This window comes from Macrobrachium nipponense, chromosome 33, assembly GCF_015104395.2.
Source record: "Macrobrachium nipponense isolate FS-2020 chromosome 33, ASM1510439v2, whole genome shotgun sequence".
Lineage (NCBI taxonomy): Eukaryota > Metazoa > Arthropoda > Malacostraca > Decapoda > Palaemonidae > Macrobrachium > Macrobrachium nipponense.
The window spans coordinates 47,502,281-47,520,204 of NC_087219.1; the positions used below are offsets into that span (position 1 = coordinate 47,502,281).

The 17,924-nt window shown below is 38.8% G+C and overlaps 1 protein-coding gene across 2 annotated transcripts in view; it reads right to left on the reverse strand.

Moving 5' to 3' along the window:
* LOC135203154 (probable cytochrome P450 CYP44) overlaps positions 1 to 17,924 on the reverse strand; it is a 168,037-nt gene that overhangs the window by 101,928 nt on the left and 48,185 nt on the right. For both annotated transcript variants that reach the window (XM_064232830.1, XM_064232831.1), the window contains exons 4-6: positions 13,936 to 14,126; positions 13,337 to 13,440; positions 7,227 to 7,321 (exon numbers count right to left, since the gene is read on the reverse strand). In XM_064232830.1, coding sequence (XP_064088900.1) covers positions 7,227 to 7,321; positions 13,337 to 13,440; positions 13,936 to 14,126 — 390 coding nt within the window. The remainder of the gene's footprint in view (positions 1 to 7,226; positions 7,322 to 13,336; positions 13,441 to 13,935; positions 14,127 to 17,924) is intronic.

Below are 17,924 nucleotides of genomic sequence, written 5' to 3' on the forward strand. Positions count from 1 at the left end.
ATGGAAATTATCAGTTGAAATTTTGTAGTGAATAATGCTCCCATGTTAGCAATTTATTCCCAACTATTCAACTAAAAATCACAATTTGTCGAAAATTGTATTTTTCCTAACTATACAAACCTGAGGTCCTTTACACATAGTCCCACCTCATGCCATCCCTCACTCTGTTTTCCTGGGCCTAAAGCAAAGTGACTCTTTCACCTCTCAGTCGGGCGGGACTCCCGACTACCGGACAAGCAGTTAACTATCGAACCCCTTGTTCTATGCTTACGACCGCTCCAGCTTGGCGCTGATTACCTTCCTATTGTTAAAGGACCTCAGGTCTGTATTACGTGTTGGAACAAAATGGGATTTAATATCTATTTTAAGTAAAATTATAATAATTATGATTAACAAAAAAGAAATTCCTTTTTATGCAAATGTCTAATTTAGATTAGGATATGTTTACATATATGTAAATATTAAATAGAGATAATGGGTGATTAAGGACATAGAAATATACATTAGTTAAGCCTTATTGGTAAATAAATTAATACACATATCATTTAAATATATATTGCTCTGTTCAGTAATGTTAAATAAATATGAGCTTTGCTTGAATAGCCACTTTAAACAAATAATTGATATTATGCAGTTTAAGCTGGTTACAGTGTTTAAATTTTCGTAGGGTAAATTACTTATGCATTTCTTAGCAACCGTTTAAGTAATGTCATTATCCATTACTGGATAAGACAAAGTAATTACTGTTAAAAAAATATCTATTCATAACAAAATGAAACTAATATAGGTATTACCTAAAATATTCTAATCAATAATTCAAAATATTCATAAATAAATAAGAAATAAGTTAAAATTGCATATGGCACACCATTGACGTTTACGAATGGGTTTAGCCTAGAGCAAGCATCAGTTGCATTGGGACACTCCTGGAGAGTGGATGGTGTTTAGGGGTTAAGAAACTCTCCACTTCTGTTAAGAATTAGTTCAGAAAGCAATCAAATAAGTGTAATACATATATGTTTGTTATTTTAGACATAAATTTAAGACACTACATATATATACAGTAGTACCTCGAGATACGAAAGGCTCAACTTACGAAAAATCCAAGTTACGAAAGCCAATGCGAAAAATTTTACTGCTCTACATACGAAAAGTTTTCAAGATACGAAAGGTTTCTGAAAGTCCGAGATTCGCCCGATAACAATTTTGAAACTCGCGCCGCACGCCGCCATCTTAGTGCTAGTAGACTCGCCACCATCCTCCTACTCTCCCATTGGTTCCTGATGCTAGCCAAGCCATGAGATCCTTCTCTCTGATTGGACAGCATCCCTCCCATCATGCATCTTCTATACGTACGCGCTGGCGTCCCTTAGCTCGGCCACTCCGCACCCAAAACTTTCCGTACGCAATCAGCATTCGTTCGCTCCAACGATTTCGTTTAGTAACGTAAATTCGTTAGTGATTTCGTTGCAGTACATATTATCGTGTTGTGCGAAGACTGTATTATTACGTATTTGTGTAACTTTACATAAATTAACGTAGTCATAGGTCCCAAGAAAGTTGAAATTCACGGAAAGAAGCGCATGCTGTCTCTGGAGACAAAGATGGAGATCATAAAGAAGTACGAAGCTGGTATGCGATTGAGTGTGATCGCAAAGGAATACAGCCGTAATCCGTCGACAATAGGCACCATCCTTAAACAGAAGGATGCCATCAAAGCAACTACACCATCGAAGGGCATCACTATTTTGTCCAGCAAGAGGAGCCATGTGCACGACGAGATGGAACGGCTGCTCCTCATCTGGATAAAAGACAAAGAAATCGCTGGCGATACAGTAACGGAGACAGCATCGCTCACAAGGCCATGCTATTTTTCGGCGATTTGATTGCGCAGGCGGAAGACGATGGAGGGGAAGGGACTTCAACGCCAACCCCAGAGTTCAAGGCTTCGCATGGCTGGTTCGAGAAATTCCGTAAACGGACTGGCATCCATTCCGTGGTGCGTCATGGGGAGGCTGCCAGCTCGGACACGAAAGCGGCCGAAGCATTTAAGAAGACTTTCGACAAGATGATGACCAAGGAAGGCTACAGTTCTCAGCAAGTCTTCAATTGTGATGAGACTGGCCTTTTGGTTTTGGAAAAAAATGCCTCGTCGGACGTACATCACGGAGGAATAGAAGAGCTACCCGGCATAAGCCTATGAAAGACAGGCTTACGCTCGCACTTTGTTCAAACGCAAGTGGGGATTGCAAGGTGAAGCCCCTACTGGTGTATCATTGAGACTCCTCGAGCCTTCAAGGCCCACAGGTTGCTGAAGGAGAAGCTTCCAGTGATGTGGAGGGCTAATTGCAAAAGCCTGGTAACGAGGCTTTTGTTCACGGAGTGGGTAAATCTGTGTTTCGGCCCGACTGTTAAATAGTTTTTTGGAAGAGAAGCGCCTCCTCCTGAAATGTCTGCTGGTGTTGGACAATGCCCCTCCCCACCCTCCTGGCCTCGAGGAAGATATCCTAGCGGAGTATTCCTTCGTTAAGATTCTTTTCTTCCGCCCAACACCACCCCTCTCCTCCAGCCCATGTACCAGCAAGTGATAGCGAACTTTAAGAAGCTGCACACGAAACATCTTTTCAAGAGATGTTTCGACATCACCGATACCACAAACCTCACCTTGCGTCAATTTTGGAAGGAGCATTTCGACATCGTCATTTGCATCCGACTCATTGACCTAGCTTGGCAGGAGGTTTCGAGGCGAACCTTGAATTCCTCGTGGAGGAAACTCTGGCCTGATGCCGTATCCGCCAGAGACTTCGAGGGATTCGACGTGGGCGAAGCTGGTACTGCAGAGTCGGAAACAGTTGATGATCCCGAAACTGTTTTGGAACCAGATCTTGATGAGATCGTTGCACTCGGCAAGTCCATGGGGCTGGTCGTCGACGAGGACGACATCAACGACCTTCTCGAGGAGCACCAAGAGGAGCGTTACGACGGATGACCTGAAGGAGTTGGAGGCCATGCAACCTTTAAACGGTCCGTTCATGAGGAGTTCTCTAGCAGCGGCGAGGAAGAGGAGGAGGAGCCTATGACAACGACAGAAATTAAGGATATTCTAGGCGCTTTTCATAAAGTGCAATTGTTTATCGAAAAAAGACACCCCGAAAAGGCTCACACAGGTCGTATGCTTGCGCAGTTCGATGACGTTTGCTTGAGTCGTTTCAGGAACATTGTGAAAAGTAGGCAGAAGCAATCTTCCTTGGATCGTTATTTTTTAAAGAGGCCTTCAGCATTAGCAGGAGTAAGCAAAAAAGGAAGAACCAAGTGATAAAAAACAGAAAGTTGAAAGCAAAAAGGAAGAACCAAGTGATGAAAACAGAACGTTTGAAAGCGGTGATGAAGTTGAAAGAAGAAAAAAAAAAAAAAAAAAAAACAAAAAAAAAAAAAAAAAGCCTACGTAAAAGTAAAAAAAAAAGTTAAAAATAAAAAAAAACCAAAAAAATTTTTTTTTACGTAATTTCTAGATTTTTGTAAGTTAAGTGTTAGAGTTTTGTTAAGGTGTTTCGTAAATTTTAGTTTTATGGTTTTCCTTAAATTTTTTGTGTGTTTTCATAAAGTTAAGTGTACATACGTACGTAGTAATATATCTTGTACACTATTATACACTTTTATTTTACAAGGGTTTTGATTTTTATTCTTAATTTAGGTATTGAATGGTCCAAATTGTTGTAGTATTTCATTGTTTATAGGTCAATTTAGCTTTATTATGAAATTTAATGGAGTGTTTTTGGAGGGCTTGGAACGGATTAGCCATTTAACATGTAAAATGTGTTCCAAGATACGAAAAACTCATTATACGAAGGCCGCCTCGGAACGGATTAATTTCATATCTCGAGGTACCACTGTATGTGTGTATGTGTATATGTGTATATGTGTGTATATGTATATGTATATATATATGTATATGTATATGTATATGTACAGGGGGTCCTCGAGTTACGACGTAGATCCGTTCTTACGATGCATCGTAACACGATTTTCAGCGTAAGTCGGAACATTGAAAAATACCACATGATTTAATGTAAATACCTATCAATAACAACGAGAGAACAATTCCTTACCTTTATTAGTTTGATTGGCTTGCACACTGGAGAGGAAGCTGCGGTGCTGGAGAGACTGGGGGAGGTTAGTGAAGAGAAAAAGACACTCCAGAAGTTTGCTGGAGATGCTGAGGCAGATGATTCTTGAGGTGAGGCAGAACATACTAGTACTGGAGATGCTAGGCATACGTTTCCAAAACAAACCTGTCTCGTCTACGTTAAACACTTGCTGAGCAGAATAACCCCCCTCCTTAATTATCTCAGACAACGCTTTAGGAAATTCACTCGCTGCTTTCTCATCCCCACTAGCAGCTTCACCTTGCAATTTAAGGTTATGGTAATTGGCCCGAGCCTTAAATCGCATAAACCAACCCCTACTAGCCACAAACTCTTCACTTTCACTTCCCTCCCCCTTTTCTTTTTTCAACGCTTCAAACAATCTTTTCGCCTTCTCCTGAATCACCATAAGGCTGACTGGGATACGCCGTTGATTTTGGTCTTCCAACCAAAGCACCAATAACCTTTCCATTTCAATTATTAGAACCACTACGCTGCTTAGTTATCACTGTCGCTTTCATAGGAGCAGATCCTTTCACATGTTCAACGATGCGCTCTTTTATCTTTGATAATGGTAGCAACGGTCGAACGGCTAAGGCCAAGCGAGCGGCCAATGTTTGTTGGTGTTTCTCCCTTCTCGGATCGCTTTATAATGTCCACTTTAATTTCCATGGTGATGGCCTTTCTTTTTCTTCTTTCGATACACTACCATCAGAAGAGTCCGGCCTTGCGCTTGGGAGCCATAACAAAGAGCAAAAAGTTACAAAAACGATACAACACGAGGGAGAGAGGCAGTGTAAACAACCAAAATGGCGTATGGGCGAGGACTGAGCGTAGCGAAGCAACGCCGTCCTCTCCCCCACAAAGCGTATTCCTTTCCGCCGTGCGCCTGGAACTAGTTCGCGTTTGTTTTTACGTTGCTTACGACGCTAAACCGCGTAAGACGGAAACGACGCAAATTATTATTTTTATTTTTATTTTTATGGGGCGCGTTCGTAAACCACGAAACATCGTAAGTCGAGACCAGCGTAACCCGAGGACTTACTGTATATGTATATATATAGTATATATATATAATATATGTATATAGTATATATATACATATATACATATATATATGTATATATAATATATATATATATATATGTATATATATATATATATATATATATATATATATATAATATATATATATATATATATTATATATATATATATATGTATATATATATATATATATATATATATATATATATATATATATATATATGTATATATATATATTGTATATATATATATATATATATATATATATATATATATATATATATATATATATATATATATATATATATATATATGTATATATATATATATATATGTATGTATATATATATATATATATTATATATATATATATATATGTATATATATATATATGTGTAAGTGTTTACATAATAAAAATATGGAATGTTAGTCCATATATATAAAAGTCTAAAACTAAAGAGGTCAACCAGATTGCTTGCAGGAATGTGATCAGACTAGAGACGCTAAAGATGGACGTATACAATAAGTATGTAGGCTAAGATAACATGCCGTCACCTGTAGTCATTCAATTGTTTATAAACATTAGTCCAAGCTCCCTGCTTGAGACAACTACCCGACCTATAATTCAAACGGCCTACGTGATCTGTAGCGTGTCTCATTTTGATTGTGTGTTCGTATGAAACTATGTCATTTGTATGTATGTTCATATGTTCGAACTACTGTCTGTTCCTTCATAACTTGTAACAGAGATGGTAGACAAGCAGAACAGAGTTAGCTATTGTCATTAGAAGACCTGTACCTCTTTACCTAAGCTTTATCATGTAGAGGAATAGGATTAGCCATCATCATTGGCAGAAGCGATCAAGCTATCGTTATTAGAAGACTTGTACAATCATACCTGATCTTCACCATGTAAAACTTCAGAAGAATATATAATTTTTTATACTTAGTGTTTTCTACAAGAACCTCCTCACCGAACCAACTGAGTTTAACACATCGTCGTAATAACCAACAAGATAATACCGACTTCGTAAGTGATCTACAAACCCCCAGACACTCCATTGAAGATGGAAGTGCAATACCAACCGACTTAGCGTAAGATTATCGCTAGTCTAACATTACCTCATAGGGCGCCTTATCATACGACACTTCCTTTTTAAGAGTGAGCGAGTCAGTTTTACTGACATTTTCTTAATTTTGTTTTTCTCTGGTAATTTTAGGTTAATTTTACCTAGAAAGAATGATATTAAGGATCTTTCATAGGGCGACACGAGCTGAGCCCAGAAATATATATATATATATATATACATATATTATTATATATATATATATATATAATATATTATATTATATATATATCTATATATATATGTATGTATATATATGTATGTATAGATATATAATTGTATATATTATATGGTATATATATGTATGTATATATATAATATATATGTATGGTAATATATATATATATATGATGTATGTATATATGTATGTAGTATGTATGTATGTATGTATGTAGGTATGTATGTATGTATGATGTTGTATGTATGTATGCTATGTATGTATGCATATGTAGTATGTATGCTATATATATATATATATATATATATATATATATATATATATATATATATATATATATGTTGAGGGCTTGCCTGATGAATTTTGACTCCAATTGCAAAGGAGTTGGTAGTTGCCAATTAATTCATGTAAGATACGTAAATAATTTAATCACTTACACCCTGGGTCTAACCCTCCCAAACCCTCTCTTCTGAATATACTTCATCCTCTTCCATCTGCACTGCCTCACATTGAAATCAGTGGGGTCTACTCAAGTTACTTCTCTCATTTCCTTACCAGTTACCATTTCATACAACCTAAATTCTTAAGTCTTCTCAAGAACTTATTCTACCAGCCAAGTCCCAATTTACCCAAAGTATGTATATATACCATAACTTGCGTCCACTTAATATTATCAATAAAACATTAAAAAAATAATCAAACATGCTACATATTGATCAAGCACCTTACCCATAAAAGAAATCCTCAATGTCATGTAACTTTTGATACTTTGGAGTCTGGAAGAAACGGTACAATCGCAGAGAAAATTTTAATTCAGCAGACAACTGAAAAAATAAAGAAAAACAAAACACAAAATTATACATATTTTAGTCACCACAAAAAATAATACTTAGTGCTTCCATTATTATCGTTATTATATGTAATTTAGTTTAACAAAAAGATTACGTAATTTTTAAATTCTCGTAGGGGTTACCTGAAATGTGTTTTCTTTAATGAAAGGTGAAAATTAGAGCTAGGTAATAGAAATTGGACATCCAGGTAGGAAAAGACCAATGAAATGTATGGAAATTAAATAGCAGCAAGCAATGCAGCTAGGCACTAAAAAAATGCAAAAACAAACAAATTTTTCTAAAGATAAATATTCACTAATTAGTATATTTTGATGTTATTTTCATGACTAAATAGATTTTTGATACAAAAATGATTTATTAATTTTCAAATATTAATACTGATTAATACTGCATTAGTAATTTTCATAAGATTAAATATCATGTAATATAAAAATAATAATTCTCTCTCTCTCTCTCTCTCTCTCTCTCTCTCTCTCTCTCTCTCTCTCTCTCTCTCTCTCTCTCTCTCTCTCTCTCTCTCTCTCTCTCTCTCTCTCTCTCTCTCAGATGTATGCTTTTTGTATGATAAGTAAATGATTTACTAATTTTCAAATATTAATCTTAAGGTAAACAGCAATAATATAAATACATTAAAGAAAATACCATTCTAGTGAATTTGTAAGATTTCAGTTTACAAATTAAAAAATTATGCAAGAATGAAGGAAAACCCATTCTACCCTGCATCTTTCTTTTTAGATCCAGGTAATAAGCTTAGGACTAGAGCTGTCAAATATGTCAAGTAATGTGACAGTAGGGGGAGTGAGTGTTGTGTTGCCGACTAACGTTCAAGTAATCTCTCTCTCTCTCTCTCTCTCTCTCTCTCTCTCTCTCTCTCTCTCTCTCTCTCTCTCACTGAGATGAGAGAATTTTTATGGTACATAATAAATTCAGTAATACTTTCAAATAATAATACAAAGAAATACAATAATCTTTCCATTTCACTCTTAAATAAGGATAACTCTCTCTCTCTCTCTCTCTCTCTCTCTCTCTCTCTCTCTCTCTCTCTCTCTCTCTCTCTCTCTCTCTCCGTGTCATTGGCTGTATAAATATATTTTTAACAGTAAAATGTTTATCATGACTTTGAAATTATATTAACAACATGATATCAAAGATTATTACAGTAATAGGATAGTAATTTAAAGTATATTTGAAGTAGATGTTATTTAAGGTATACATTTGATATTTGAACTTTCAAGATAGGCGGTTATAAGCATTTTTAGAGGGAATTCTAAGTATTCGGGGGCACCTGGTACACATACCCCCCAAATATGGGGGGTGGTTCACTGTATACTGGGACAGATAAACGTGAACAGGTGAGTAGAATGCACATTTGTGGCACAAAGGAAAGATTAGGCTAGGAAATTATTCAAAGTGCCAAGGGGGAATTTCTCTCGGAACTGCTGGCAGAAGAGGTCGAAGGTCTGGAAACCACTCTGCTTGGGGCCACAAAGGAGCTACCAGGGTCATCCTGAGATTCCTGGAACCCATCGCTCTGCTCAGAACATGATGGTTCGTTCAAGGAGAACGGAGGGAAGGCATACGCTACTAGATTGTCCCAAGAATGCTGAAGGGCATCCTCTGCCACAGCGAACAGATCTGGGACCCTTGAACAGTACTTTTCTAGCTTCCTGTTGAAGTGTGTTGCAAAAAGGTCTAACATGGGTCTTCCTCGTAGGTGAAATAGCCTGGTGTCAGCTATGTCTTGATGCAGAGACCACGCCGTACCTAGAGGTTGAGTCCAACAACTTAGCTTGTCGACCACCACATTCCTCTTGCCCAGAATGTACCTGGCCGTGATCTCCACAGAGTTATCAATTGCCCACTGGTGTAATTCAACTGTCAATGAGTGATGGCAACACAACCAGCTGGCCCTGTTTGTTCACATATGCTGCCACTGTGGTGTTGTCTCACATCAGAATGACAGAGCCCCATCACCCTCTCTCAAAACTCCTGAAGACCCAGGAAAGCTGCTTTCAACTCCAACAAGTTGATGAGGAGTTGTTTGTCCTGTGAACTCCATGACAACAAGGCCAGGAGCTCTCCGAGATGAGCACCCCAACCTTTGAAAGAGGCATCCGAGAACAGGAGCAAATCCGGAGCGGGTGAATGAAGAGGAACTCCTATTGTAAGGTTCTGGTCATCCAACTACCTCAGAAGGGGACCAAAACTCCTTCAGTCTCCACTGCAGGGAGCGACTGTGAAGATGCCCATGAGGAACCAGCCTGGTGAGCTGGTTGCTCCCCCCTCGAAAGGAAAGTGCGAGCGACAGTCCTGATTTCCTGTAACCTCTGGTCTGACAGAAAAACTGTCAACGATGCTGTATCTATCACCATTCCCAAGTATAGAATCCTCTGGCTGCACTTCTCCATATTTACCACGATGCCTAGGATCTGACAAAACTGGAGAAGCTAGTCCCAAACTGGTTTTTCCCTGGAACTTTCTGAAACCAGCCAATCGTCAAGATATCTCAATAGGTGAATCCCCTGAGTATGAGCCCACATCAACACTAGGTAAAGACTCGTGAACAACTGCAGAACTTTTGTCAAGCCAAAGCAAAAGACCTTGAACTGGAAGACCTGCTCCCCAAGGCTTGGAGTGGAGGAATCTCCTGGAAGAAGGATGGATTGGAATCTGGAAATCCGTAGGCATCATTCAAGTCTATTGACAGTATGAAGCCGTTCTCCCTTATGGCTGCCAAGACTGTCTGGGGTGTCTCCATCCTGAACCTTGTCTTCTTGATGAAGTGGTTCAATGCTGAAAAGTCTATCACTGGCCTCCAATCACCAGTGGCCTTCGGTACCAGGAAGACTCGACTGTTGTACCCTGGAGAAGGACGATCTACCTTCTACACTAAGCCCTTGTCCAGTGCTTCAGAGAGCTTCAGGCATACTTCAAGCGCAGGAGAGGATGATTGGAAGTAGATACTCTACCCAAAGGACATCTGCTACCCACATTTCCACTCCATCCAATTGTCAGGCCTCCTCCCACCCATGGCATCAGGCAGTGAGTGGTCTGTTTGTTTTACTGGCGCCCTCTCTAATGACGACCCGACCTGCCCCTGCCTCTAGCCATCCATGGTTTCAAAGAGTGAAGCTGAAGGGGACGCTGCTGCGGCTGCTTCCTTGGAGTAGGCGCTGGCTGAGAGGCCCTAGAGGAAAAGTTGATCATTGGTGTCAGAGTCACTTTAGAAAGGGCTGCATCCCTTCTAATTAAGAGCAAGTTAGCCCACAAATTAGCATTCAGATGTCCCAGATACAAAATGGCCTTCGCCACAGATTGAGGTAATCTGATGAAAGGAGTGCTGACAGATCCTCTAGTAGAATGGGACGATTTTATCTTAGCCACTGACGATGACCACAAGTCCTGTCAAGAGACAGTCTAAAAGGCAGAAGAGGCAGTCAACTCTCAAGGAAGAAGTCTCTTGAAAAGTTAACGACGGGTCATCAGCCCTAACTTGCTCCAGGGTAAAGCCAGATTTCAGACAAATCACATCTGAATTAACCTGCCTACTCATCAGCTGTACTAGACTAGTTGAGTAATAATTCTTATGCCAAACAAGAGGAGGGGGAAGAAACTTGAAAGACCTGTTGGACCGAAGAGAATTCTCCCATCCCAAGACCAAAGAGTTAACATGCTGCAAAATTGGATTAGCCTGCCCAGAACATGGCAGCTCAAACAGTCTTCACAGCCTTCTTTGGTCCAAGCAAGGCCTCTATGCCTGTAGAGGTCATATAAGACAGAGTCTCAGTTCTCTCAGAAAGATTACTGAACTCACAGATGAGATCAATAACCTTCATGTAGGAAGAAAGAATCGTCTGACTCTCCCCATTTTCTGTATCCTGCATTGAAGTTCAAAGCCCTGGAGTAGAAGGCCGAGAAAGATCCCTATAACTCTTCTGGCCACTGGAGAGCTCCTCCTTGAAGGACTAATGTCATCTCTTCCCCTTGAAGGATCACATCTGCGAATGAAGGAACACGAATGTGCATTCATCTCTGACTAAGAAGAATCACGTATGTAGCCATGCGATTATGAACAATGTATGTCAGACCATTTGGGAAAAGGAGAAGCACCACATCTCTGCCTAAATGAGTCACGACCCCTGACCGTAAGGCGAACAGCAAACGTAGGACTGCCTAGGAGATTGAGATGAGGAAAACAGGTTTCCTGGAAATTGGTGAAAGATGATATCTCTCTCACCATCATGAATAGATGTAGAAGCATGTCCAAGATGAGAGACATGGCCATCAACAACCTCATGGCTGTCACTTGAAATATGTCAGTGGACATGAGCATCAGGCGAGGAAGCTCTAAACTTAGCAGAACACGATTTCCATGGAGGAGAAGAAAGTCTTAAAGGTCTCAAAGCAACTGGACTTCCAACCTGAGGGATCACCACCTTCAAATTCTTGATCAGAGCCTTGTCATCCTTACGACGAACTCAAACAGGTTGAGGAGACGTAGAATGAGCGAGAGACTTCTGAGAAGAAGGGCAAAGATCATCTTCCAAAGACACATGAATGTCTAACTCAAGAACAAGGAGGCGGAAAGAGACGAAAGTGAAGGAGACAATGAAGACGAAGAGGACGAAGATGAAGATGGTGATCTACGATATTTCCTCTTAGAGGTACCCTGGTACCTCTCTTGAAAACCAGTCGAATTTGTCAATCATAGCCTGCATAAAGACCTCTGATAGACTGGCAACCATCTGGGATGATGTCATGGAGGAATCTGGATGTGACATCACAGTTAACGTCATTGGTACTGACATCATGGGCAGAGATGACACTGGGAGAGATGTCACTGCATGCATCGAACTCTTAGCCAAAGTCGATGGCCTCGCTGATGGTGTGATTAAGGATGACCCAGGATGAAGTGTACTTAACCATGGCACCTCACTAGGTGGCAGCACACGTGATCCAAAGTAGTGAAGGCTGGGAGGAGGGGGGACTGCTGGGAGAGCCATAGCTGGAAGGTATGCTGACATGAAATGGGAAAACAGGCCTTCAAAGGAAGGGACCCCTCATAGGACTAAGGAGGCCCGCACAGACACCATCTTGTGTAAATTGGTCTCTGAAACAAAGGAGCAAGATGGTGCTGCCTCCTCCCTCCCCGAAGGGACTTCTCCCCCTGAGAGAGAGGGGGCCATCATTAAACAAAATATCACCTTGAGCAACTCCCAATACTTCCAAAGACGAATCAATGGAAGGAAAGTGAGACAAGGCATCAATGGATGAGGATGCAGAAGAAAAAAGTCTGGAAGAAGAAGCAGAAGCGTCCACTTGAGGAGGAGTGAATCTTTCCCAAGATGGATGCGTAGACATCCAGCAATGCTCCCTCTTCTTGTATTAGATCTTCCACTGCACAACAGGCCAGGAACAACACTCCAGGCATGGATTGGTTACATTAAAAAAATTAGCATGACACTTATTGTAAGTTGTAAGGGGGTCAGTCAAGGTGGAATTTAAGAAGCGTAAGCATGGAAACCTACAAAGGCCAGGACACGTGTTAACGTGCCCACGACTTTTTAGAGCCAATATAGGAATCCGTAATATATCACAAAACACACAGGCCCAAAACACCAAAAAGCAGGATACACGCTATCTAAAAAAAACCAGCTTGGGAGGAGGATAGCAAAAACAAACATCTGCTCTCCAAGGTGGCTGAAAAAAGACTAAATGCATCGAAAGGTTAAAGCTTAGTCAGTGACCACTCTCCACCTCTACGCTTTAGATGCCAGATGCCACAGATTCCTTGCATAAACAATCTTTGATTGCTTTTAAACCAGTTTCCAGCTGGCACAAGAAGATTTATCCTATTGTTAAGACCAAAGGTTTGATCCACACATGAACAAATTTGTTTCAAAATTGACTATTTTCACAAAAACATTATGATGCACCTCAATAACAAATAATGAAAAGTTCAGACACTCAAAACTATTATACAGTTACCTTGAAGATTTCAATGTTTGCTTCAACCATTTTCTGAGCTAGTTCTCCTCTGTCATCATTGCAGAAACTTCCCAATGACTTTTCAAAACAGCACATACCAGCAGCTAAAGAAGGCAAAGCATGAATCAGAAATCAAATGACAAACTTTCAACATGCATACCGGATACATTGTAAATCAGAAATACTGAATGCTAAAATACCTGTGCTGAAAAAGATATATGACATCTTTAATATTGTATCACAAAATTTGAATTTTTGCAACACAAAACATGGTAACCCTAGTTGCAACTACTGTATATAGCAACCATTCCCTACTCCTGGGATCTACAGTTGGTAACACCAGCTCAGGATCTGAATCAAATTCTTAAATAGAAAATACTATATCTGTGCCAATTAGCAACTTTACCTAAGCTAGATATAGTAGATCGCCATAATTACATCTCATCTCATGGATTTCAAGAGAGAGAGCTTTCAGAGAAAATGAAATGGAAATATGATACAAAGATAGAAATTTGGATAAACAGAAAAAAAGGACTCAAGGGATACCTACAAAACATAAAAGCTTAAAAGTTAAATAATTATATAACATGTACACTCACACTCAAGTATCCACTTTCCAACAAGGAAATGCAAGCCTGGAACAACCCCGTTATTATCAATCCTCTCCTGAATTAGATCCACAGCTTGTTTGGCAACCCCATCCTGCAAAGGATAATAATAGCTGACTTCCTTGGGACGTAACATCATCTGTCGGACAGCATGGCGTAACTTGTACCAATCTTCTCCATTTCTGTAAAGAATAAAAGGTAATAATCAGAAAGAGATTAAAAGATATTTCTTACAAGTGTTCCATACACAAAACTGTATTTTATGATCCAACACAAGCAAACCTTGTTTTCTGCAACACACTTCTGATGCTTGAAAAATCCTATTCAAATCTGCTTATAACAAGTCATAATTCTTCAGAGAAAATTCTCTTCATTCCATGATAATATCTGACTACATAATAGGCAGGAAGGCAAGAAATATAGGCAGTTACATACCAGTTATCGGCAGACTCAGTTAAGGGCGATCTGTTTTATGGCACTTGTTGGTGCCATTAAACAGTTATTGGCACCATAAATCCCTTAGTTTCAATTAATGGAAATTTTCGCTGATCATCAAGCCCGTCAGAATGGAATCGCTGCCAATAACCAGGGACTGCCTGTACTACATAGTTAAAATAAGGAGAGTGACTAGAAAACAGCCACAGGAAAAATGACTGATAGCAAACACTATAATAATGACATTAACCCTTAACCCCTAATGGACGGATACCCTCATAAGTACATAGCAATAACAGGTTTTGGGTGGTGGACGGATTCACTCACGGGAAGTATCACTACATATTAACCCTCTTACGCTGAAGCCCTAAAAATCAAAACCGGTTTGGAGTGAGAGCGGAAGCGGAAAAAATAATTTTTTCAAAAACTCACAGCGCGCTTAGTTTTGAAGATTAAGAGTTCATTTTTGGCTCATTGTTTTGTCATTGTCTGAAGTTTAGTATGCAACCATCAGAAATGAAAAATAATATCATTATCATATGTAAATAATGCGATATATGGTAGCGAAAAAAAAAAATTCATACATAATTGTATTCAAATCACGCTGTGCAAAAAACGGTCAAAGCTAACGAGTTACTTTTTTTTCGTTGTATTGTACACTAAATTGCAATCATTTTGATATATAATACATTGTAAAACAATAAAAGCAACACCGGAAAAACATTATCACAAAATGATGTACGAATTCGTAACGCACGGACGTAAACAAATGTTATTTTTAAAAATTCACCGTAAATCTAAATATTGTTCTAGAGACTTCCAATTTGTTTCAAAATGAAGAAAAATTATTGAATATTACGATACTGTAAGAGTTTTAGATCACAATTGCAGATTTCGACCATTTCGGACGAGTTAAAGTTGACTGAATGTCGAAATTTTTATATATATATTTTTTTATATGCACATATTTCGGAGATGGGAAAAGCTACAACCTTCAATTATTTTTTATTGTATTCTTCAGGAATTTGCGCACATTTTGATATATGAAACTCTATAAAACGGCTAATATGAAAATGAGCAAATATTAGGATAATGCGATGTACGCATTTTGGAGACTTACGGCCGCGAATCGGCGCGCGGAGGGAAGTTGAATATATTTTTCAAAAATTCACCATAAATCACAATATTGTTCTAGAGACTTCAAATTTTTTTCAAAATGAACATATATGACTGAATATTACTAGGCCGTAAGATTTTTAGCTTACAATTGCGTTTTTCAACTATTTCGGTAGTCAAATTTGACCGAACGTGGTTTTTTTTCTATTTATCGTGATTTATATGCAAATATTTCGAAAAAAGAGAAAAGCTACAACCTTCAATCATTTTTAATTGTATTCTACATGAAATTGCGCACATTTTCATATATAAAACTTTATGTAACAGCTAATTTTAAATGGTGCAAACATTTCGACAATCGCACAAAAAAATTCTGCTTTTTTCGGAAGAGTTACCGCGCGGACGTAAGGAAAATGTTTTTTTTTTTCATAAATTCACCATAAATCGAAATATTGTGCTAGAGACTTCCAAGTTGTTGCAAAATGAAGGTAAATGATTGAATATTACTAGAATATAAGAGTTTTAGCTTACAATTGCGTTTTTCGACCATTTCGGTAGAGTCAAAGTTGACCGAAAGTTGAAATTTTTGCACTTAACGTTATTTATATGAAAATATTTCAAAACTGATAAAAGCTACAACCATGGGTTGTTTTTAGTTGTATTGTGCATGAAATTGTGCACATTTCCATATATAAAACTCTATGTAACGGCAAATTTAAAATGGTGCAAACATTAGGACAATCGCACACAAAAATTTATCGGAAGAGTTACTGCGTGAACGTAAGGAGAAAGTTTTTTCATAAATTCACCATAAATCGAAATATTGTGCTAGAGACGTCCAATTTGTTGCAAAATGAAGGCAAATGATTGAATATTACTATAATATAAGAGTTTTAGCTTACAATTGCGTTTCTCAACCATTTCGGTAGAGTCAAAGTTGACCGAAGGTTAAAATTTTTGCACTTATCGTTATTTATATGAAAATATTTCAAAATTGATAAAAGCTACAATCATGAGTTTTTTTTTTGTTGTATTTTACATGAAATTGCACACATTTTCATATGCAATACTTCATGTAAAGGATAATTTAAAATGGTGCAAAAATTATGTCAAAGTGACGAAATAATTTTTGAGATGTGTCACTGATACTTTTTAGTGCGATAAGAAAGAAATTCGCGCTTGGACGTAGCGATTGTAAAACAAAACAAAAACGGCCTTGATCCGTTGTACTCCCAGCATCCCCCAAGGAGCGTGATTCAAAAGTTTTCGGCTGGTAGGCCTATAAGTATTTTTCCGCGAATTTTAAAAAAAACTTTTTTAAGTCGACGTATGATACGTCCATTCGGCATACAGGAGACATTTTGACTCGACATTTAATACATCCATTCGGCGTAAGAGGGTTAAGCGCCATTAATTTGGGGTAATCAGACAGGAAAAAGGTTCCATTACTTCTATAGCCCATAAATCAAAAAATGAGAATTTCTGGGCTCAGCCTGTGTCGCTCCATGAAATGTCCCTTTAGCACTCATTTCTAAGGTATAAATATTGCTATAAATACCAGAGAAAAAGTTAAATGGTAATGCCAGAGTATTCTGGCTCGCTCACCTTTATTTTAAAGGTGTCGGTATGGTAACTGGGGCGAATGAAACCATTAACAGAAGTCCCTTGCCATTTAGTCTCTTCCTCCAATATCCCTCATCTACAGAGGAGCCGATCTAAGCCCCACTACTCGCTACCACTACGGCTAGCGCCTTGGATGTCATTCCTTTCGATAGCATGATTCACGCTGCACGCGTTCTCTTTGCTTGTGATTGTGTTTCTGGAATATCCCGCTTTTTCTTTCATCATGGAACGTTAAGCTGTTGCTGTATCCAAGTTAAGTACTGCTATTAATGGTTGACACCTTTTAAGATCTGCCTTTGACACGATAAACCAATTATTTAGGTTTTTATAGGACAGCATCCCATGCGGCGCCGTTCCCGCGCTGCCATGCTCGGCTCGCTTCCTCATGTTGCTTTATTTACGTGCTCCAATTGGTCTCCTATACCTGTTGGGCTCGTTGCATTGTTTAGCAGTACCATACTTGGATTATCATGATGCATTTGATTGACGTTAATATTATTCTTAATATTATTCATATTTTTTAGTCCGATCACGGGGGATAGCTTAGACCGAGCACATGCTCTCGGTTCATAGCCTACCAGTTTGGATTGTCATACACACATGTATCTTTCTAGTTGTTAGGTTACCTCTCATTTAGGCACCCTTTGTGCGGAGGACCCTGGTCCTTTCGCCTTATCGTCCTCAAGCCACCCTGGCCGCTTGCCCCTCGATTATATCGTTACGTCATCTAGGCTAGCTGCCCGGAGTTGCCAAGCTTTGCCCAATCTTCTCGATTGGCTTTAGCCCAGCTTCTCTAGGACTCGGTT